The following is a 20,136-nucleotide window of genomic DNA, read 5'->3' as shown; positions in this document are numbered from 1 at the left end:
ACTGAAGGTGTTACTTTGGGGTATTGGTTGACGGCAGCGCTAATTTGTGACATTTTAGAAATGGATAAATTGAGAAAATGATCGTTAGATGAATCCATAGAAGAAATTATGTTGAAATCCTATTTGGTTTAAAAATGTTGCTTCATATCAAACAACAAATTCAATCTAATAATCCAATGATAAAACATAAAGTATAACAATATAACCCTCAGGGGGTATTTTTCAGTATGCTTTTATTACTTGCGTTTTCAAGACAATCCTTTTGCTAGTATATTGTAATATTTTTACAGTATGGTATACACATGCTACTGACTAGGTCACTTGGTGTATTTGGATCTAAAAGCGATATTATCCATAACAACTTCACTGCTGCCTGCACTAGATTCAGACATGAATTAGCACTACCTCTTAAGAGAGACACTGGTAAATAAATATCAAAACAAAGCAAACCAAATGGCAAAGAAGGAGTTTTTGCTGGCTGTTATCGTACTGCGTTAATATTCCAAAAGTACCCAGGGGGCCTATGTGAGTGTGTGTGTGTGGTTTCACATTAAAGCACACAGGCTTACTCCTGCATCCGGGAGTCTCTGGGCTGGGGAGATGTTGTGCAGTGAATTCCTTAATGCTCAACCTCATACTACCAAGCAATCAGCATCACTGGATTCAGGCATGGATGCAGGGTCTACCCACATTTTCATCTTGGAGAATATGTAGGCTAACATACTAGAATTACTATTTTTCACACACACCAAACTAATGCAAGTTATGTGTTAAATGAGACTAATAAGGACTTTTAAACGTACACTTGAAGTGAACACATATTGTGAAATAAGACAAGATGGTACTTGTTTCATACAACACAGGATTTCAGACATGTCACATGCAGGCTGGTGTTTTTTTTAGGAAGGGGTCTTAAAGAGACAGGCACTAAAACAGAGTGTTTCAGAACAAGAATGGCTACAAGTATAATCAAACAGACAGTATGAGGAAAATAAAAATGTTTTCTGACGATTAAAACATGTAAAGATGTTTCAGTAAAACCCCAAATAGAAGTATGAACCCGAAAAATTAGGATGATATGTCATAAACATAAAGGTCAGTTTACTATTAATCTTCTCAAAAAGAGTGTGTCCATTTTTTTTTTGACATGGAGTCTACATTTCAGACATTCATTTTAAAAGAAGTGATTAATTACGAGTCAGGGGGCGTTGCATCTTGGGAAACGCAGGGTTTAAGTGTGATTTGCTCAGCGTGTGCTGCACCAATTGCCTTTTTGTTTCTATCTCTTCTTAAGCCCCCAGCCTAAAGGAAATGCATTACTAAAGTGTTAGAGTGCCCCTTTAATGTGAAACACAAAAGGGATATTTGTGTTGTCCAGAAAAATTAATGTTTTCAATGCTGACAACCCAGAAGATGACACATCACTAACCTGAACTGGAGTCTGACATGCCTTTAACCCAGACCTCACACACAAAGGCAGATCACCATGCTAGCTCACTAGCAGTTGGACACACACGCACACACACACACACACACACACACACACACACACACACACACACACACACACACACACCACATTAATTAGTGAAAGTACTGACGCTGCGCGGAGCTGTCCACATACCGCGGTGCTGAACCACACCGCTGCCGCAATACAACTCTAATCTATGAAAAAGAAAGTGTGCACGTGTCAAACATAGCTGAAGGATCACAATACATCATCATAAACACTTAAACGGACATAACTCAATCAGCTAAAACCATGAGAATGCAACATTGAGAGTTACAGAGGGAGTTATGCAGGTGAAGTGATACCCCTCCTAGAATCGAGCTATGGCAGCATGACAAAGCTTAACGCAACATGATCATGGCAAAACCACACAAAACCGGCAAAACTGCATACCAGCTCCCCTTAAAAATCATGCCGGTGTTTCCCAGAATATAGTTAGGCCGTGCATACTTAGCTGCAGCCCCGATCATTACTTACACATAAGCGTGGTAGATGAACGCCCATCCCCGCGGTCTCTCCAGCGCATTGTAGAGGAAACTCTGTAGTTTCCGATAGCTGGCATTTTTCTTCGATGGTCGGGGTCTCCCGGCGGAGATGCTGGACCTCGGTCTGCAGAGGATGCTGTTCCGCTTGGTGCTGTCCGAGCCCGCAATGAGCAGCGCCCCGTCCCTGCTGGATTCAGGAGCCCCGGGGTCCAATCCGACAAAACCGACTTTGTGCTTCTTCTCCCCGGCTTGAGTTGGGTAAACCCCGCCGTTGAGAGATTTCTTCACCATCCTAAAGTCGGCTCTAACGAGGAGTTGTCCGTGCCCGTGCCTCGAGGATGCATCCCCGGTGCTGAGGGGTGTGTGTGCTGGTCCTGAATGCAGTCAGTGTCGGTGCCCCCTAGAAAACCAATTGCAATAAGCATGCGAAACTGCACACTGTATGCTTTTCACGTTAGCCCCTTCCGGCCATTTGACAGACACGGCAAGGAGGCACATTATCTGCAGTCTTATCATGCTGGCCATCAGACATATATCTGCAATCATGTAATGGCACAGGAACACTGCAAAGTTCAATTGAACATGCATCCAGCTGTCTTCTAATGCAATAACAGCTGGTCTGGTGTGTCACTTAGGGGGCTCAAATCTTTGCAAGTTATTGATTAGAAGAAGATCTTCCCTGTGGTTTCACTGCATTTTCGAAAAATATGACCCAAGATAACCTTCCATCCTCTCGGGGAGAAGCTGCAGGGAAGACGATGCATGATCATGCAATATTCATGTGTTGGCGCTCTTATAAACTATATGTCAAGCTTTGTTTTTTTAATGTTTGACTCCTCTGATTGAGCAATGTTGAAATAAACATACAGTACTTGCCAAAATCTAAAAGGCATCTGTCAACATGCAGTTAAGGCATACAAAAAGAAAGGCTAATAAAGAATCACTTAGCTGGGCATTAAAAGGCAACATAATGTACATTAATTAAGGGATTAGGACTGAATAATGTAAATGCATAAGAGTAGAAGTAAACTCAGTTTCCCCATGATAAACACCCAGACAGGAAAAGATCAGAGTTATGGAGTTTCAAAAGGAAACTACTTCAATCAAAGGCTAGAGAGAAAGCCTGCTGATCAGGTGGACTTCCAAGTCATTCATATAACAGTACTGACAAACACAGTAGACCAAAGCAACAGAAACAGAAAACACATTATAAAAAACAGAACAATTAAGTGTAAAATAATAAAATAACTTCCTCACAAGAGGGACAGCACTTGCCAACATCATCATACTGTGAACATTTTTATTTTCTAACTTGTTAAGATTGCATTTACAATGATAATTTTAGAAAGATTCAAACAAGATTCCTTTGTACAGTTATTTTCAAGCAACATAAAAATTGCAAATAAAGTATATACAAAAACATTAGAATAATGTAAATAAAAGTGTAATCAGTGACATGATTGTTTGTCCAGCTACACCAACATGCTGCAGTCATTAGCTAATTTAAACTGGTAAAACACGTCAAACCAGATTATGGTAATAAATGCTGCATTCTGGGATTTTTATACAATATACACTGCTCGGACTAAGAGCACATTTGATGAGGGGGAAGGAGAAATATCCGCTGAGTCTTACATGCCAACAGAGGGTTGAAATGGACAGTGGCCATGCTACTGCCGAGGGATGTGGGGAGACTATTCTCACATGCTCCGATTGCTTTTCAATAAATAAAAAGGACTAAGTGATCTGCCTAATGAGTGCAGCATGTCCAGACAGAACCATGTCCAACCTTTTTAACAGTCAAAGAGTTGTCAGTGAGGTTACGCTCAGCAAAGAGAAACTCTTCAAAATGCACAGTCATGATCACAATTAATGTATTACTCCATAAAAATAATAATCACATTTCACTTATAGCATTAATCAGACATATCCTTTATATTATTATCTGACTTTGCTACAGTTTGTATGTACAACTTAAAATATTTTGTAAAATAATGTTACTGTGTTTCAGCTCTGAAACCATCCCTTTGTTGACGTCACCCACAAACTGCTTACAGTACTTTTTGCTAACACTTGAAAGGACCAATCATTGTGCTTTTTGAATACCTACAGTAAATACAACAGTTCCCAGACAATGTAAAAACCAATTAAAAAAAAAAATCAAAATAATGTCTTAGTTGACAGAAGGCAATCCTTCAACTAACACATTTTGAATTAATATATTAATAATTTAATAACCTGTTGGATCGTGTGTGCTTATGACAAGCAGCCTTGTATGGTTTGATTTAGCTTCCTTTGTCCTGATTCGGATTAGCTAGCTTCTGCTCCTCTTCCCTCCTTTTGCTCTCCCTGAATGTAACACTTCCTGACGTTATATGACGTGTCAATATATTAAAAAAAACACACACACAAGCAGTTATGTCTTAAAAATAAAAAAATAAAAAAAGGCATGCCATTGGTCCTTTAAATACTGTTCAATACGTAGGATGGAATGCTTTTAGATTCTTTAATACCTGATATAGTATAAGTGAGGGATAAAAATACTCCTTCCGGACACAATAAATAACGATCCTTCATATAGTGCCGTAATACAGTACCCACACTAAAACCTACAGTAATTGCACAGTAACCACATGCAAAGGGCTGAAGAAAGAGCAGCCCTCCCCCTCTATCATCCGTCTTTTCATCTTTCCATCAAACCCTACTTTCATCTCTCTGTCTATTCTTTGACTTTCAACATCTATTCAGTCAGCCAACATATGTCAAATACCAGGGTACTCCACTTCTCTCGGGGTCCCAGCATTACGCCCTGGGGAACACCAGCCAAACAGAGAAAGAGACAGGAGTTGCAGTCCAAGGCATAAGACGACAGTCAACTAAAGGTAGTTTGGTTAATCCAGTTAATAATATGAGTTTGATAAGGAGCTTAATCATTGGGTGATGCCTGAAGTTGGCCTCTCCTCTTAACTTGTGAATATGTTTGCACCAGATGTGTGTAGAGAGACAGGCAAAGCAATAACACTTCTATCTGGTTGGCTTCCAATAGCAGTATATGACTAGTCTTGAGTTTCAGGCTGTGTCTTTATCACTGTAGATGCTCTCTGGTAGCTGTCATTAGTCATTTGTACAGTTATGTTTTGTCTGTACTCTGCACAGAAGACTAGTGGTATCCGTGATGGAATGATCCCTGAAAATGGAGCAGTGGGGGAGGATCTCCTGGACAGAAACCGGTGAGACTCGCACTCTTTTGTTAATGTCATCTCTCATCATATCCTTCACATTCACCCTTTCTCTGACAAGCTTGCTGAAGTGACGGTTTTCTTTAGAGGTCTCCATCTGAAGGTGGCAAACACAGCTTGAAGAGCCTGTGGAAGAAGAACAACTGGATGTGAGAAAATCCATCTTGTCTAAGACCATATTATTTTCAGATGGCATAAGAAAGATACTAAACAAAGTTGTATACAGTACCTTGGGAATACTGGAGTCATCTGGTCCATAACTCTGAGATTTTTAGCAGAGAGCTCAACTCTTGGCCCCTATTAAAAGAGAACAAATATGCTATAAGCAAAGGTTCTAAAGAGTTTTGCAACTTCAAGCCCAGCTTTGATTTCTAAAAAACGTATTTGGACCACATTCATTCATATACATAAGAAAAACAAAACATGACAATAACTAAAATACTTGACCTTAAAAATATATTATGCCACCGTCAACTGTAATGACCAAAAACAAATGAACATTCCTAATTATGCAAAAATGAACTAGCCTTGTAAATTACGACCATAAACAACAACATTTTGCAGATCCTCCGCGGCCCACATAAATGCTGACTCAGCATCCAAAAATCTCTATATGTCTAGAAATACTTGCTGTAAAGCAAATGCATTATCATAAAACACATTGATTATTATTTGATACAATTGACCAAATGTATCAATGTGGTAGAATTGTTCTGGTTCAGTTAAAGAGTAGGTGAGAGAAATGTTCGACCACTATAGTAACTCTAACTGTGTATCAAATGCAGGCTGGGTTATGAGGTAAACCACTTTTGGTATATCAGTACCGTGACAATGTGATTATACCTAGTTATCATTATCAAAGTTCTGTTGTTTAAATACATATTTCTAATCTAATTGTTTTCTGTTTACTACTTTAACAAGCTCAGGTATTTAACGAAAGACGTAATAATTAATGCGAAAAAATAAAAAGAATATTCACTCATTAATTTTGCATTACTGAATTATGCCCAGTCCTAGTTCCTACTAAATAAATTTCTAAGGTAACGAAAGGATGTTAAAATAAGAGTGAAAAAGGTTTTTTTCTGAACTAATTTATAAAGAAAAACATGCAAATAATCTGCCTTAGAGTTGTACCTGTTTGCGCATTATGTCCATGGTCTGCATGATGCAGCGCGGCATGAGACCGTGGTTCCTCGATAGTATCATTGCCTGCTCCAGTGTCACATTCAAGGTACATCTGCCAAAAATAAAAACATGTGATAGGTCAGTAAGAAAGACACTAATAGGGTTGTCAATATATGGACATCTGTATCAGCAGCAGAAATGAATTCAAAACTGTGAGTTGAAGCCTCAGTCCACTGTGCAAATCTTTATTCCAGCTGACAGTCGAGTGGTGCTTCACAATCAGTCTAATCGTGTTAGGGTGGTGCCAGGCTGACCTCTGCATGCCGGTGCCACACATGGTGATGTGGCAGGCTCCCAGGCGGTTACACAGCTCCGAGGACACGCACAGCACGCTGACACCTGACGGGTGGCCCTGGGCGCTGTGCCGCACGTTGACGTACGACTGCATGAGTCGGCACAGGTCGTCCAGCGTGTTGAGGGGTCGCAGCAGCTGTGAGGAGGAAACCAAGGTCAGAGGGTCAGCGGTTAAATGGACAGCTGGAAAAAGATACAGGACAGTGTGGCAAAAGTGGCCATCTCACCAAGTCATTTAGAGTATTATTGGGTGTCATTCAGTTTATTGGTATATTCAGTTAAAACTAAATAGAAATGGTTGATTTCCTACGTACTGTAGTTCTGAAAATGTTCTTAAGGCAAGACAGTATATTTACAATACACAATACTACCAAATAGTACATTAATATCCATTAAATTAGACAGAAACTAGATTTGTATTCAAATCATATTACTTGGTTTTTGATATAAAAGAGTTATATATACAGTTGCAAGAAAAGTATGTGAACCCTTTGGAACTTCCTGGATTTCTGCATAAATTGGTCATAAAATGTGTTCTGATCTTCATCTAAGTCAGAACAATAGACAAACACAGTCTGCTTAAGCTAAAACCACACAAACAATTATATGTTTATATGTTTTTATTGAACACACCATGTAAACATTCACAGTGCAGGGTGGAAAAAGTATGTGAACTCTTGGATTTAATAACTGGTTGACCCTCCTTTGGCAGCAATAACCTCAACCAAACGTTTCCTATAGTTGCATATCAGACCTGCACAACGGTCAGGAGGAATTTTGGACCATTCCTCTTTACAAAACTGTTTCAGTTCAGCAATATTCTTGGGATGTCTGGTGTGAATCGCTCTCTTGAGGTCATGCCACAGCATCTCAATTGGGTTGAGGTCAGGACTCTGACTGGGCCACTCCAGAAGGCGTATTTTCTTCTGTTGAAGCCATTCTGTTGTTGATTTACTTCTGTGCTTTGGCTCGTTGTCCTGTTGCATCACCCATCTTCTGTTGAGCTTCAATTGGTGGACAGATGGCCTTAAGTTCTCCAGCAAAATGTCTTGATAAACTTGAGAATTCATTTTTCCGTCGATGATGGCAATCTGTCCAGGCCCTGAGGCAGCAAAGCAGTCCCAAACCATGATGCTCCCTCCACCATACTTCACAGTTGGGATGAGGTTTTGATGTTGGTGTGCTGTGCCTTTTTTTCTCCACACATAGCGTTGTGTGTTCCTTCCAAACAACTCAACTTTGGTTTCATCTGTCCACAGAATATTTTGCCAGTAGTGCTGTGGAACATCCAGGTGCTCTTTTGCAAACTTCAAACGTGCAGCAATGTTTTTTCTGGACAGCAGTGGCTTCCTCCATTTTATGACCAACTTATGTAGAAATCCAGGTAATTCCAAAGGGTTCACATACTTTTTCTTGCAACTGTATATATTTGTATTAAAATGTCATATTTCTCAATACAAAACCTGTGATTTATACAGTCAATATGTATTTTCTTTTTCTAATACTTAGTTGCAATTTGTATAGGTTTATGAGGCTACACAAAGTTGACATGCTCAGGGCTTATGCAATTTATATATTTGATTATTGAATACTAGACTAAGTAAAGTAAATGGCTTGTTAAGATGGTGCACCAGCAGAAAACATTCAAAAATGACACAAATCATTGTACAAATAAAAAGGTGACATTATAAATCTAGATATTAACACTACTGTATGTTCTATTGGTTTTAATAACTGGAATCTAGTTCAGCTACAGTCCGTTTGAGGCACTACCATTTGATTTATAATCCAATCATCACTGAGGTTCAAATGGAGGCGGTTTATAATGTCGAGGTTAGTTGGAGTTAATAGGGGAGTCTTGAACAGCTACAGTGGAGTGGGAGGGGGGGTGGGGGTCCCAGTGTGGGGAACAGGACACCAGTTCATCTTACTTTTGAAATGCTTGGTTGAAGGTCTCTAACTTCAAGGCCCAGTATCTGTGCTTGCATTTATATTCAGTCACAACATTATATAACAAAATTGACTTATGTTAGAAGAACAAGTGATATAAGACCAAATTGACTGCAAGAGAAATACATGAAAAATGTATCTGGTAGTTTTGTATTTACCTGGTCGATCTTCATTGCTGTGGTGTTTGAGTCTGTAGGAAGATTGGATTTCTCCAAATAGAAAGCTCTGTTGGGATAGAAAAACATATCTATTTCAGTTTTGAAAACCTCACCACCTTGATTGGAAATGTACAGATTGGTATTGCAGCACGCTGTGTGTGAGAGCTGAGTCATCTTCACGTTATGGATTATGCATCTGCTATGGTACATATATCATCATGTATTGATGTTGCATGAGTCATATCCCAGGAATGTACATGCTCATATGACAAATTGCTGACATAAAAAAAACACATGTAACAGGGAATGAACAAAAACAATAAACTAGAAAAAATGAAACAACTAAAAGCATTCATATATATACCTTGTAAGCCTTACCTCTATTTAAAGAAAAATAATTGCGACATGACAGTTATAGCACTTAAATACACATGAGGTTTTATTCTCAGCTTGTCTTGCACATAAAATACAATATTTTCAGATAGAGATCAAGCAAAAAGGAAGATTTTCAGTGTTTATCAAATGAAAGGGGCCCAATAAGGCTCATTTCTAACAAAGAGAACCTCTCTCTGGAGGGAACTTTGGGAGTGTAGTTTTTGAAGACCATTTACATGCTCAAAAAACTATATAACACTGTGAAGGAAAAGTAGGACCCCAAAAAGCACAATAGAGCCCCTTTAATGTCTAAGGTGCATTCATAAATGAGTTGAGCATGTTAAGCAAAAATAAAACAAACTGTGTTCACATGTAGCCAATACAAATCCTTAGTTGGTGGGTGTGGGACAGGTTTAAATAAATGAGTCCCACCCAAAAAGTATTCTAGCCCCTTAATAATAGCTCAGAGTAAAGCAGTGGAAGTGTAGTTTCTGCCATGTTATACAACACCACGGGCTGAACTCTCCCTTTCAGGTGAAATAGATCCTGAGTGCTGGTGAGGAACTCCTCTGGAGGGCTGAGATGCAGTGTAGCTGTACCTGAGTCTGCGGTAGTAAGCCTTGACCTTCTCCAGTGAGACAGCGTTGGTGCGCTGCTGGATCTCCTCCATGGCTGCGTAGTCCTGCTGGGACACTCCCTCCGGACGCTCCAGAGCTGGGTTAAACAGGCAGGAGGCATTTAGATTTACACACAGCAATATGATAACATTTATCAGGCCTACTAACGAAAAAACGTTTGAGGATGCGATAAAATATGAGTCTTAACAGACAATGGCCACAAAAAACGTCAACATCTGCTACTGTATATTGCAATTCTTCCACACAGCCTGCAGTAAAGACTATATTCCAGTAGGTGCCTCCACAGATCTGCACAACGGAGCACTCTGCTCCACATTAACTTACACAGGAGCAATACGAGCTCTCTCATTGGGTTAGTGTTCCAACTGGCACTTGTCTGTGGAAAATGAATGGCCATTTGGCAGACAGGAGTGATGCCTAATGCTATCCATTCATTCTAGGCCAGCGGAGAGATGGAGAGCTATGATGCGCATGGCAGCAAAGGAGGATGCAAAGGTGTTTTAAATGGCCAATAAAAGGCTTCAATGTAACTTAATAAAAGCATATAATGCTTTCAGGAAATGTGCATGAGTGAGAGGCTGCATACTGCACAGAGAGTGTTCTTAGATTATACAATTTGATGTCTACAGAAGTTGTTTCATGCCCTCCGATAAAGTCCAACACTCCCATTTGGCTCCGTTCACCCTTATAATGGAATTAGGATTTAACTATATATTTGAAAAGGATTTGATCATTTAACACATTGGTCATCATTATTTATAGGTTATCAGATTTAGTTGAATTGGCTCTCGAGCCTTTTAGGATGTACATCGTCATCGAAAAGCTTCAAATAAACACAGATTTTATATCGTGGAACTATTGTTGGTGTTTCTACCATTTTTAATTACCAGGTGGCCTTGTTTTGACAAAGGGGAGACCTCTTCAGATAATTAGGCTCCTGACTATGATCTGGTACTCGGGTATTACATTTCAAAGGAACGACACCTGAGAGCCATTGTTGTGTTCTTCCTTACTTATTCATCTCCACCCCTGACTTCTAGTTTTGTTAAGTCCCTCTAGCCCGTTGGTCCCGGCCCGCCCAGTCTTACCCCTGGTGAAGAGGACGGTGTGCAGTTTGAGGCTGCCTCCATTCTGCAGCCGGCTGGGCAGCTCACTGAAGTGACAGCTGTCCAGGAACAGGGTGACCCTCAGGGCCTGTCGGCTGCCCTCCACCTGGTAACACACTGGTGAGTCTGCAACACATAAACAAAGACAGAAGAGATTTTAGCAAGACTGCTATTTGATCAAGTCGTCTCTCTGGCTAAGATACTCACTAAGATGAGAACATGAGAAGGGTAAGGGGCTATGAAGTTAGTGACCTTAAGGTACCCTCAGATCATTTGTGACACTTCTACAGAGTGAACTCAAAGAGTTACAAATCCAGCATTAATAATATAGAACGTAATAGTGTTTTACAGTAAATCAAAAAAGACACGTGTAGTTTTGGCAGGATACTGTTTGTTGTTGTAATATTGATTTTGGCCACAAGAGGCTGAAGTGCACCACAACATCATGTTCTAAATATGAATCAAGACATCCTTTTTTTTAAGTTAGTTTGAAGTTCTCCACAGTTATGTAACCTCCAAGCACACATCCTGTCATTTTAATTTAGAGTCCATGGATGAAAAGAAAAAAAAGCTGATACAGATTGTTTTCAGATAGCAATGTTTCCCCCCAAACGGTTTGTAAAGATTTTAACCTCTTCTCAAATCATAAACCCTTAAAATAAAACAATTTAAATCAGACTTATACACACGGTCTGTGTTTATTATATATTTTAAACCAATGTTTAGACGAGATATTATTAGAGTTAGTAACATATATTATAAAAACCTATTCTCAATCTTCGGTTAGGGCTGTCTGATTTCAGATATCTCTATTATGTCTTATAATTGTTCATGATTTTTTCAACTGCTTTTGAATACATGAATTAAATGCAACCTTATCTCATCCTACAAACAACATATAACCAGTAATAATTTATGACTGACAGCGGTGCATGAGCAGTTCCCAGAAAATGGATGTGATGACCTTTTACAGAGCAACCTCTGGGGTCAGTGCTCTTTTCTCAATAACCCATCAAGCTGTAATCCTGTGGAATTGGCTGTGATGCTTCAGGCTGAACTCTGGGGCCTCAGACTCTGTGGAGCTTTCATGATTCCTCCCCTACCAGCAGCTCACAGCGTGCTCAAGATGCTATTAGCAAATCAATACTGGCCAATGGACGGTGCTGCCACAAACCATCTGGCGGCACTGCAGCAGTCTGAGCAGAAAATGCTCCTTGTTTTACATCAGGGTTAAAGGGATAGGTTTGCACTGTACAGTACAGTGACTAAGCTAAAACCGTATCAACATGCATTAGTTTGCATATTCAAAATGTATGCATGTGTACACTTTTTGCTCCAAAATAGCAAATCCCTGCTTTATCCAAGGCTTTTCCTCCCAAATGGGAAGTGCATGTTGTGCTTTTCCCTTTGAGCGGCAATCTCTGCTGGCCATATTGAGGCTTCTGAAAAGAGACGTGATTCAGGATGCAGTCCTTTTGTATTCTTTGGCTTTTTAAGCTTCTGGTGGCCAGGAGCACCTTTAGTGAATGCAGATACTGAAGTTATTAAAAAGGCACAGATACGCCCAGGAAAGCGTGTCAAGATGCTCACAATGCCCCGCTACAAACAACCTGCCCATGCCTCCTCAAAAGAAAGTGCTGAAGTGCAGGATTGTATTTGAATGCTTACTCTGAAATAAATGTTCAGACCTTGAGCAGTTTTCTACTACAGCACGTACACACGCGGTTGGTGCGAGAATATTTCAAATGGACTGTCTGTGCATGTCTATCACTGCATGTGTTTTAGCAATGCAGTTTAAATGAAGCTCCTCACAGCCTGTCAGGAAGGGATCATCTATCTGTGATGCAAGGACAACGGGGACAACTGCCATTGTTTGAGATGATTTGTGGAGCCATTATAGTGTTGTTTTAGCTCTCTGTTGAACTGAAAATGAAAGCTGCAACGGCAAAATGGCAATTTCTCCCCCTCAATGGCTACCGCACGTCCACATAATGGAACTTATTCAGAGTTGCTCAAACCATACAGCTGCTCATTAGCAGCAGTGCGGTTTGAATGGGCAAAGTCAGTCTTTGTGGATGGATCTCTTACTTGCGACGAGACACTCGTCCTCCAGTTGCCTGAAGAACACAGTGACTTTGTCCAAGTCCAACAGGGCCGCCTTGGTGTCTTCCAGCATGGTGCGCTCCTCTTTCTGCCGGGCGGAGAAAAAGAAAGCTCAGAATTGGAAGAGTAGGAGAGGTTTGAGAGTAAGAAGCAGGAAGAGAGGTTTGAGAGTAAGAAGCAGGAAGAGGGGTTTGAGAGTAAGAAGCAGGAAGAGAGGTTTGAGAGTAAGAAGCAGGAAGAGAGGTTTGAGAGTAAGAAGCAGGAAGAGAGGTTTGAGAGTAAGAAGCAGGAAGAGAGGTTTGAGAGTAAGAATCAGGAAGAGAGGTTTGAGAGTAAGAAGCAGGAAGAGGGGTTTGAGAGTAAGAAGCAGGAAGAGAGGTTTGAGAGTAAGAAGCAGGAAGAGAGGTTTGAGAGTAAGAAGCAGGAAGAGAGGTTTGAGAGTAAGAAGCAGGAAGAGAGGTTTGAGAGTAAGAAGCAGGAAGAGAGGTTTGAGAGTAAGAAGCAGGAAGAGAGGTTTGAGAGTAAGAAGCAGGAAGAGAGGTTTGAGAGTAAGAAGCAGGAAGAGGGGTTTGAGAGTAAGAAGCAGGAAGAGGGGTTTGAGAGTAAGAAGCAGGAAGAGAGGTTTGAGAGTAAGAAGCAGGAAGAGGGGTTTGAGAGTAAGAAGCAGGAAGAGGGGTTTGAGAGTAAGAAGCAGGAAGAGGGGTTTGAGAGTAAGAAGCAGGAAGAGGGGTTTGAGAGTAAGAAGCAGGAAGAGGGTAGCTGCATTGCTGGAAAAAACATTAAAACCTAGGACACTCCAAAAGACCTGGTTATATCCTTTATGTAAAACATGGTTGTAGATATATGAATACTTTTATAAACATTAAGATGTTAATTCTGAAACGGAATGGCCTCCACCTTAGCTAGCTAAATAGAAACAGCACATCTGTCCTCACCAGGTGCGGTGCTAGTGTGGACTGGAAGTGCAGCAGCACGCCGATGACAGATATCTGCTCCAGCCACTTGCGGCTGGTCTCCTTTCCGTCTTCCTGGTACTCGCCGGCGTTGTTAAACCGCGACCGCAGTGCCGCCAGCAGCTGCTCCGCCAGGGTGCACAGAGCACCCGTCGCCGCCTGGCAGAAGATCACGTCCCGTCGCAGCTGCAGAGACGTATCTAGGGTGGAGGGAGAGAGTGAGTGTCAGACGGAGGGGGGACAAAGGGGGAGATCAGTGGGAATAAGAAGGTGAGGCCTCCCACTGTAACCTTCCTCATTACTCCTGGAGGTGATCCAATACATATACTTTATTCCATTAGACTGAATCCCCCCAGAGGATACCTCCCACTAACTAGCACCATATGCCACTGTGCACAATTCAAAGGGACTGCAGCATCAAGGGCTTTGACACCAACCTGATCCGTGTACAAACACACAACCACTGGCCTCCACCTGGACATGGGCCCCATCAGGAGAATTAAACGCTGTTAACTAAAACCTTTAGAAATATGCTGGAGACTAGGTCTGCATAATAAATCCATTTTCATCCATGTAATATATATATATATATATATCATTGTATATGGACTGATGAAATATCTAATTACTACGTGCAATACTTGGTCAAGGCAAAATATGTGAAACTATTCAGAGTATTTTCACATATTTTGTGATTGTGCTGCAGAAAAGATATTCCTCAGACTCAATAAAAAATACCTGTTTGGTGCAAATCCTCTTAAAACATGTGATGATCATTTTATAGTAATTTTAGGTTAAATATGTATTAAACAATTATAATTTTCCCCTAATATTCCGAATCATATCGCAATTGAAATAATATAAATAAAAATACCAGGCGGAATTTAATTCACGATAAAGTTGTATCTATGAAGTTTATATTATTTTTTAATTAGATGTACTCAGAAACAGAATGAAATGTATTTTTGACAGTTCTAATAAATATTTCTGTCATCACTTAATACCCTTTGAAGATGGTTTTGAGGACCTGCAGATGTCCTGATGTAGAACTGGCTGCGTTTGTGCATGATCTCATTTGCAAAGTACTCTAAACTGTTGGAATCACTTAAAATGCTACAGTTATGAGACGCTTCCTGCTGCTGTGAACTTCAAGTTCTGATCAGTGATTGCACAGCCCAAAGAACTATTTAGAAAATTAGAGACGGGTTTATTCTAGTTTGAATATGAACTGGTTTGTGTTGAATGCTTACGTGTCACGCTACCTGTGCATTTCAGAAGAGCCAGGAGAAGCTGGTTCTTCCCATCTGTGGAGGCAGAAGGAAATCAAGATGCTTGAAACTGTTACACATATTTCTTGAAATAACCTTTTGTGTTTGTACATGTGTTCCACTTACCATCCACAAATCTCTGCAGGCTCTCCACCAGGGTTTTAATAGAGCTAGGCAGGTTCCAAGGGTCCTCCTGGATGTTCTTGTGGATAATGGAACGACAACGCACCGTCCAATCCTCGGTTTGTCTAAACTCTGGTCAAATACAATTCAGGAATGTGTCAGTGTGACTTTTTTGCCAAAAACCATTAGTCAATACTGAAGACACATTTAAAAATTCATTTAAACCACCCAAAACACACATCTCAAAATGAGCTTGTTCCACCAGAACACTGATTCTCACTAAGAAAGCAAACATTGATGCTCACACTGACCAAAATAACAAATCATCACCATTTCATTAATGATTGAAGGAGCCCTATTATGCTAATTCTTCTCACAGTGCTGCAGCGCCTCTTTTCACGTTTGTGGGAGAAGTTTAACGGATTTTTCACCAAAATGTCATCAGGAATAGAAACACTCCTTTTCACTTTATTGATTGTACTAACGTTTATGTAACATAGATGAGACTACAAACTGCTTCAGTATCCTTTATTTTGTTATGATTTAATTTATATTAATTTATTATAATTTATTAGTGTTAGTCATTGTTTTCAAAATGTGTGTTTTACGTGTGGTAAAGATCAAAGGAAGAGTACTTGGATTTCGTAAAAAAGTGTTAATTGAATGCATTTTATGTGAAAACAATGACAAATAAGTCGCAATTTGGTCCACACTGACAGGCTGTGTGCAGAGTTTTGACTTCAGCTTTAACCAATGCATGTTAGCAATGGAAAAAAGCTGTTATTGTAGCATGACGACACACTTTCTCCCCTTTTTAGCAGTAAGCACATAGACAAAGTCATGCTCACACACAGACAGGAATAGGTACCTGGTTGGCTGTGGTCGGAGTAAAAGTGCTTGGTCTCGTCACAGGCCTTGGTCATGACGGGTCCTTTGAGGAGGCTGTTGATGGAGTCAACCTGTGGGAAGAGAAAAACAAACACACAGAAAGAATCAGGTTATCGTCTCTCATACTCTAGACATCTGTTTGTGATTTTCTTTGCTAGTTTCTGTTAAGGGTCTTCCAGCATTTAGACACAAAAAGACTTCTGTTTACACCCCCCCCCTTTACATTTGGAAAGAACTAGGGCAGTGAGAGCTTGCCACGGGGCAGCCAAAATACCTTAGATGCTGGTAAGACAAAAAGATGGATGGAAATCTTAAACTGACTCCACAAATCAGTGTGTGTGAGGGGAAAAAGCAAATCATAAGAAAAGAGAGATAAAAAAAAAGGAGGTAGAAAGAGTAAAAGATGGCAGAGATAACCAGGATCCTGACCAAAGGACAGAGAGTTAACTCCAGATGTTTACTGATTACTATCACTATCATCTGTTTCAAAAGCTTTTATTCAAACCGTGGTAGGGTATAATGCCGATGTAGCTGATATGTCGCTATCTGTTAGTTTTAAATCGTATTTATGAGTTTAAAGTTAGGTTAACTTAGCGTCTTCCAAGGTGTAGTTTGGGAAGATAGTTGTTGTCTTTTTTGGACGCTACAAGCTTCCAGAAATGAATGTGTCAATTACTCTAAACTGAACCTCTGGACTAACCTGGTTGAAAAGGTGCTCGAGGCAGCCGTGTAGCTTGTCCTGTTTGTCCGAGGGAATCCTCATGTCACATGGAAGCTCGTCCCCTAGCAGCCAAACAAAAAACACCAAACAAAAAAAGTTAGGAGAAAACACACATTTGGATGCTGGCGTTTTTATTTGACCATCTGCACTTATTAAACACGTTTCTATCCATCTGTTTTAATGTAAATTCTGGAGAATCAGATTAAAGAGGCTAAGGGATAATAAATAATTTCAGCAGAATGTTTCATTGTGGAGAATCTAAGACGTAATGCCTGTGAAAACGACATGATAAACAGCAGTGGACACATACTTGGCTCAGAGAAGAAATATGTGGCTGTTGGGTTACGAAATGTTGGGGCTATAATATCTGACCACATAAAATATCTGCAGTATTTCTCTTTTGAAAGCATGACTTATTATTACAAATCAAAGGAGAAATCACAAGTTGGTGACATATGAATAATTCTTATGCAAACATTCTTTATTTCTTGACTTTGTTTGACACTCACGAGGATGTTGTTTATGTTGGATTCACTTTACAGTGTTTGGAAAGTGACACATTTTATCTCGGTCAAATATTCGAATGAGAGGATTTGTACGGTGGCCAAGCCATGGAAACGCGTTTCAACGGCCTAAAACACTTACATTAGGAGAAAGGCGCTGCATGTTCAAAACAGAAATGTGCAAAAACACATGCAAATGAAGAAACATCTTCACCAACTTGACAACACATGAGTTAACTAGAAACGCTGCATGAACAAAACGCTGCTGATATAACACGCTGCATGAAGCTCAAAACACAACAGAACGGGGACACTAAAGAGTGATGCACACAGCTGGAACTGGAGCGATTGTTGATGTTCTGTAATTATAAAGCTGGCCAATTGTCACTGAGGTAGTCTATTTCATAATTGTAAATGTTTTGTCAGTATATTTGAAATGCCTAGGTTAACTATGTTAGTTAGCTAGCTTACAGTAGATCTGCAATTATATCTAGACCCTCCAGAAAAACGCGATTCTGTGATCGCAGAATTTACCGCATAATTAGCAAAATGGCGCATATTTTTAAAAAGCCGCATATTTATCAAAAGGCCGCATAATCCCCGCATTTTTCCACACAAAGTTGAGAAACATTTTTTTTAACTCGTCTTGACGTGACGTCATCAGCTCGCGCATCACAGAATGTAAACAACACTTTATAGAGTGAATGTGTGGAGCTCACACGATAGAGAAAACACCAAGATGAAAAAATCTAATCCATCTCATTTACCGACGAACATTTCTACTAAAGACCGGGCAAAAAGTGGGGGGAAACTATTCTGCACCCCGTGCAACTGTGTGTTGGAGCATAAGAGAAAATCGACGGTGACGACCCACTTTGATTCATTCAAACATTCGCTGCTTTCTGCTGCTGCGAACAAGAAAGCCAAACAACTCACATTCACCGAGGGCATCAACCTCAAAAACCCTTTCGAGGGCTACAAGAAACGAAGTGAGTAGCCTACAAGATTGAAGCTGGTCAGATAACGAACGAGTAAATGAAAACAGAATGAGGCGGAGAAGTGTGTGTGTGTGTGTGTGGGGGGGGGGGGGGGGGGGTGTGTGAGATTAAAATAGCCCAATTGCTTTTACAATAAATAAACATTGAATGTGTTTAATTGAATAGTAAAGGGGGTTAACGTTAGTGGCAGGTTGTGTGTGAGAGAGAATAAATAAGACAGCCCAATATTTAAAAAAATTGTTATTCTTTTCCCCCGCATATTTAGCATATTTCGCAACTTTCCGCATATTTCGCAACTTCCCGCAATTTCACCGCATAAAATCACATAAAACCCCCGCATATTTAATCGCATAATCAAGGATTTTAGCCCGCATAATCCAGGATTTTAGCCCGCATAATCAAGGATTTTTGCCCGCTTTTTTCTGGAGGGTCTATATATCGTAAGGAAGCATGCGGTTACATACATTTTGTGTTACGTTTTCAGACACTGTGACAGTTGGCCAACTTTATAATCCCAGTACTTCAACAAGTGCTCAGGTCCGAGCTGCGTGCATCACTTTTTACTGCCTCGGTTTCCTTTATGTTTTCAGCTTCTTGCCTCATTTTTTATATTTTCAGTGTTTTGTCTATGCAGCTCTTTTTTTACAAGCTGCACATGTTTAGTCAAGTTGGTGAATATTCTCTAATGCTGCACATGTTGTCAAGTTGGTGTAGATGTTTCTCCATTTGCATTTATTTTGGCACGTTTTTTTATTTGCACAGTTTTTGAAAGTGCACTGCATTTTTTCTTATGTAAGTGAGACTGTTCTAATGCATTTGCCCCTGTTGGCCACGGTAGTGTTGTGAGTGAAAGCGTAAAAAACCTGACTTACAAATGGATGAAAAAAGTTTGATTATGTGTTTTTCCCCTTACCTGATCCCATCTCATCACTCCCCAAGTAGGAGCTGTTACTGCGCACACTGGTGTAGGACAGGACTGAGTCTCTGTTGCTGTTGCATTCACTGTAAAAAAAAAAAACATACACACATACACAGTTAAAACCCATAATAAAGCAAAAGGCTTCGTTCCGTTCTTAAACCGCAGAGAGGGTTTGGAGAGCTGCGTCTTGTAATTACGCTGCCAAGTAATCCTTCTGATTGTAAATGAATTTTTCTGATTTACAGTATGCGAGACCAAAGCTAATTAAACGTTTCACACAGAAACAACCGCCACTGCTTTACAGAGAGAGGCATTCAGTGAATGGCATTACATTTGACAGATAATTAGCGTATACATAAGACTAGAAGCACCCTTAAATACAAATATGTATTACTTTATACTAGCGTGTGCAGAAAAAGGTCTGTTTTGTCAAAATAATAAAACCTGGTATTTATAGTCTTACATGATTGAACATGATTACCGGGAGCATGTGGAAGATTTATGCGGCTCAAATTATACGTCGCTTCAAGTGAGTGCGCTCGCGATCGCCTCAGAGGATCTCCGGATGATTCACAAGCAGAATTATCATGACAAATGGCCTAAGAGTGGCTACCAGCTACAGAAACACTGGCTTTGTGTTCGTTTGCTAATACCCTGGTCGGCTGGAGGATATAGTGGGGGATGCACGGAGCGGGATATCATCTGCCTGGTTATTTTGCG

At 40.2% G+C, this 20,136-nt stretch overlaps 2 protein-coding genes across 5 annotated transcripts in view; both read right to left on the bottom strand.

Annotated features, from left to right (window-relative positions):
- Positions 1 to 2,706, bottom strand: part of kcnq2a (potassium voltage-gated channel, KQT-like subfamily, member 2a) — a gene marked incomplete at its 3' end in the record, with an annotated part of 33,672 nt that extends 30,966 nt beyond the window's left edge. For all 4 annotated transcript variants that reach the window (XR_013807177.1, XM_079675434.1, XM_079675433.1 and 1 more), the window contains exon 1: positions 1,988 to 2,706. Coding sequence is in view for 3 of the 4 variants with exons in the window: in XM_079675434.1 (XP_079531560.1) it covers positions 1,988 to 2,286 (299 nt within the window). The remainder of the gene's footprint in view (positions 1 to 1,987) is intronic.
- Positions 2,707 to 3,281: 575 nt separating this feature from the next.
- The window catches only part of prex1 (phosphatidylinositol-3,4,5-trisphosphate-dependent Rac exchange factor 1), a 105,782-nt gene continuing 88,927 nt past the window's right edge, over positions 3,282 to 20,136 (bottom strand). The window contains exons 29-42 of the mRNA XM_079673649.1: positions 19,411 to 19,499; positions 16,976 to 17,058; positions 16,256 to 16,346; positions 15,391 to 15,519; positions 15,259 to 15,300; positions 13,979 to 14,196; positions 13,029 to 13,131; positions 10,923 to 11,066; positions 9,796 to 9,910; positions 8,822 to 8,888; positions 6,674 to 6,849; positions 6,369 to 6,471; positions 5,464 to 5,531; positions 3,282 to 5,360 (exon numbers count right to left, since the gene is read on the bottom strand). Of these exons, the coding sequence (XP_079529775.1) occupies positions 5,318 to 5,360; positions 5,464 to 5,531; positions 6,369 to 6,471; positions 6,674 to 6,849; positions 8,822 to 8,888; positions 9,796 to 9,910; positions 10,923 to 11,066; positions 13,029 to 13,131; positions 13,979 to 14,196; positions 15,259 to 15,300; positions 15,391 to 15,519; positions 16,256 to 16,346; positions 16,976 to 17,058; positions 19,411 to 19,499 (1,471 nt within the window). The 3' untranslated portion in view covers positions 3,282 to 5,317. The remainder of the gene's footprint in view (positions 5,361 to 5,463; positions 5,532 to 6,368; positions 6,472 to 6,673; positions 6,850 to 8,821; positions 8,889 to 9,795; positions 9,911 to 10,922; positions 11,067 to 13,028; positions 13,132 to 13,978; positions 14,197 to 15,258; positions 15,301 to 15,390; positions 15,520 to 16,255; positions 16,347 to 16,975; positions 17,059 to 19,410; positions 19,500 to 20,136) is intronic.

The sequence above is a fragment of the Notothenia rossii genome (assembly GCF_949606895.1).
Source record: "Notothenia rossii genome assembly, chromosome: 4".
Classification (NCBI taxonomy): Eukaryota; Metazoa; Chordata; class Actinopteri; order Perciformes; family Nototheniidae; genus Notothenia; species Notothenia rossii.
The sequence above is the reverse complement of the archived record's forward strand: the minus strand, read 5'-3'. Positions and strand labels throughout refer to the sequence as shown.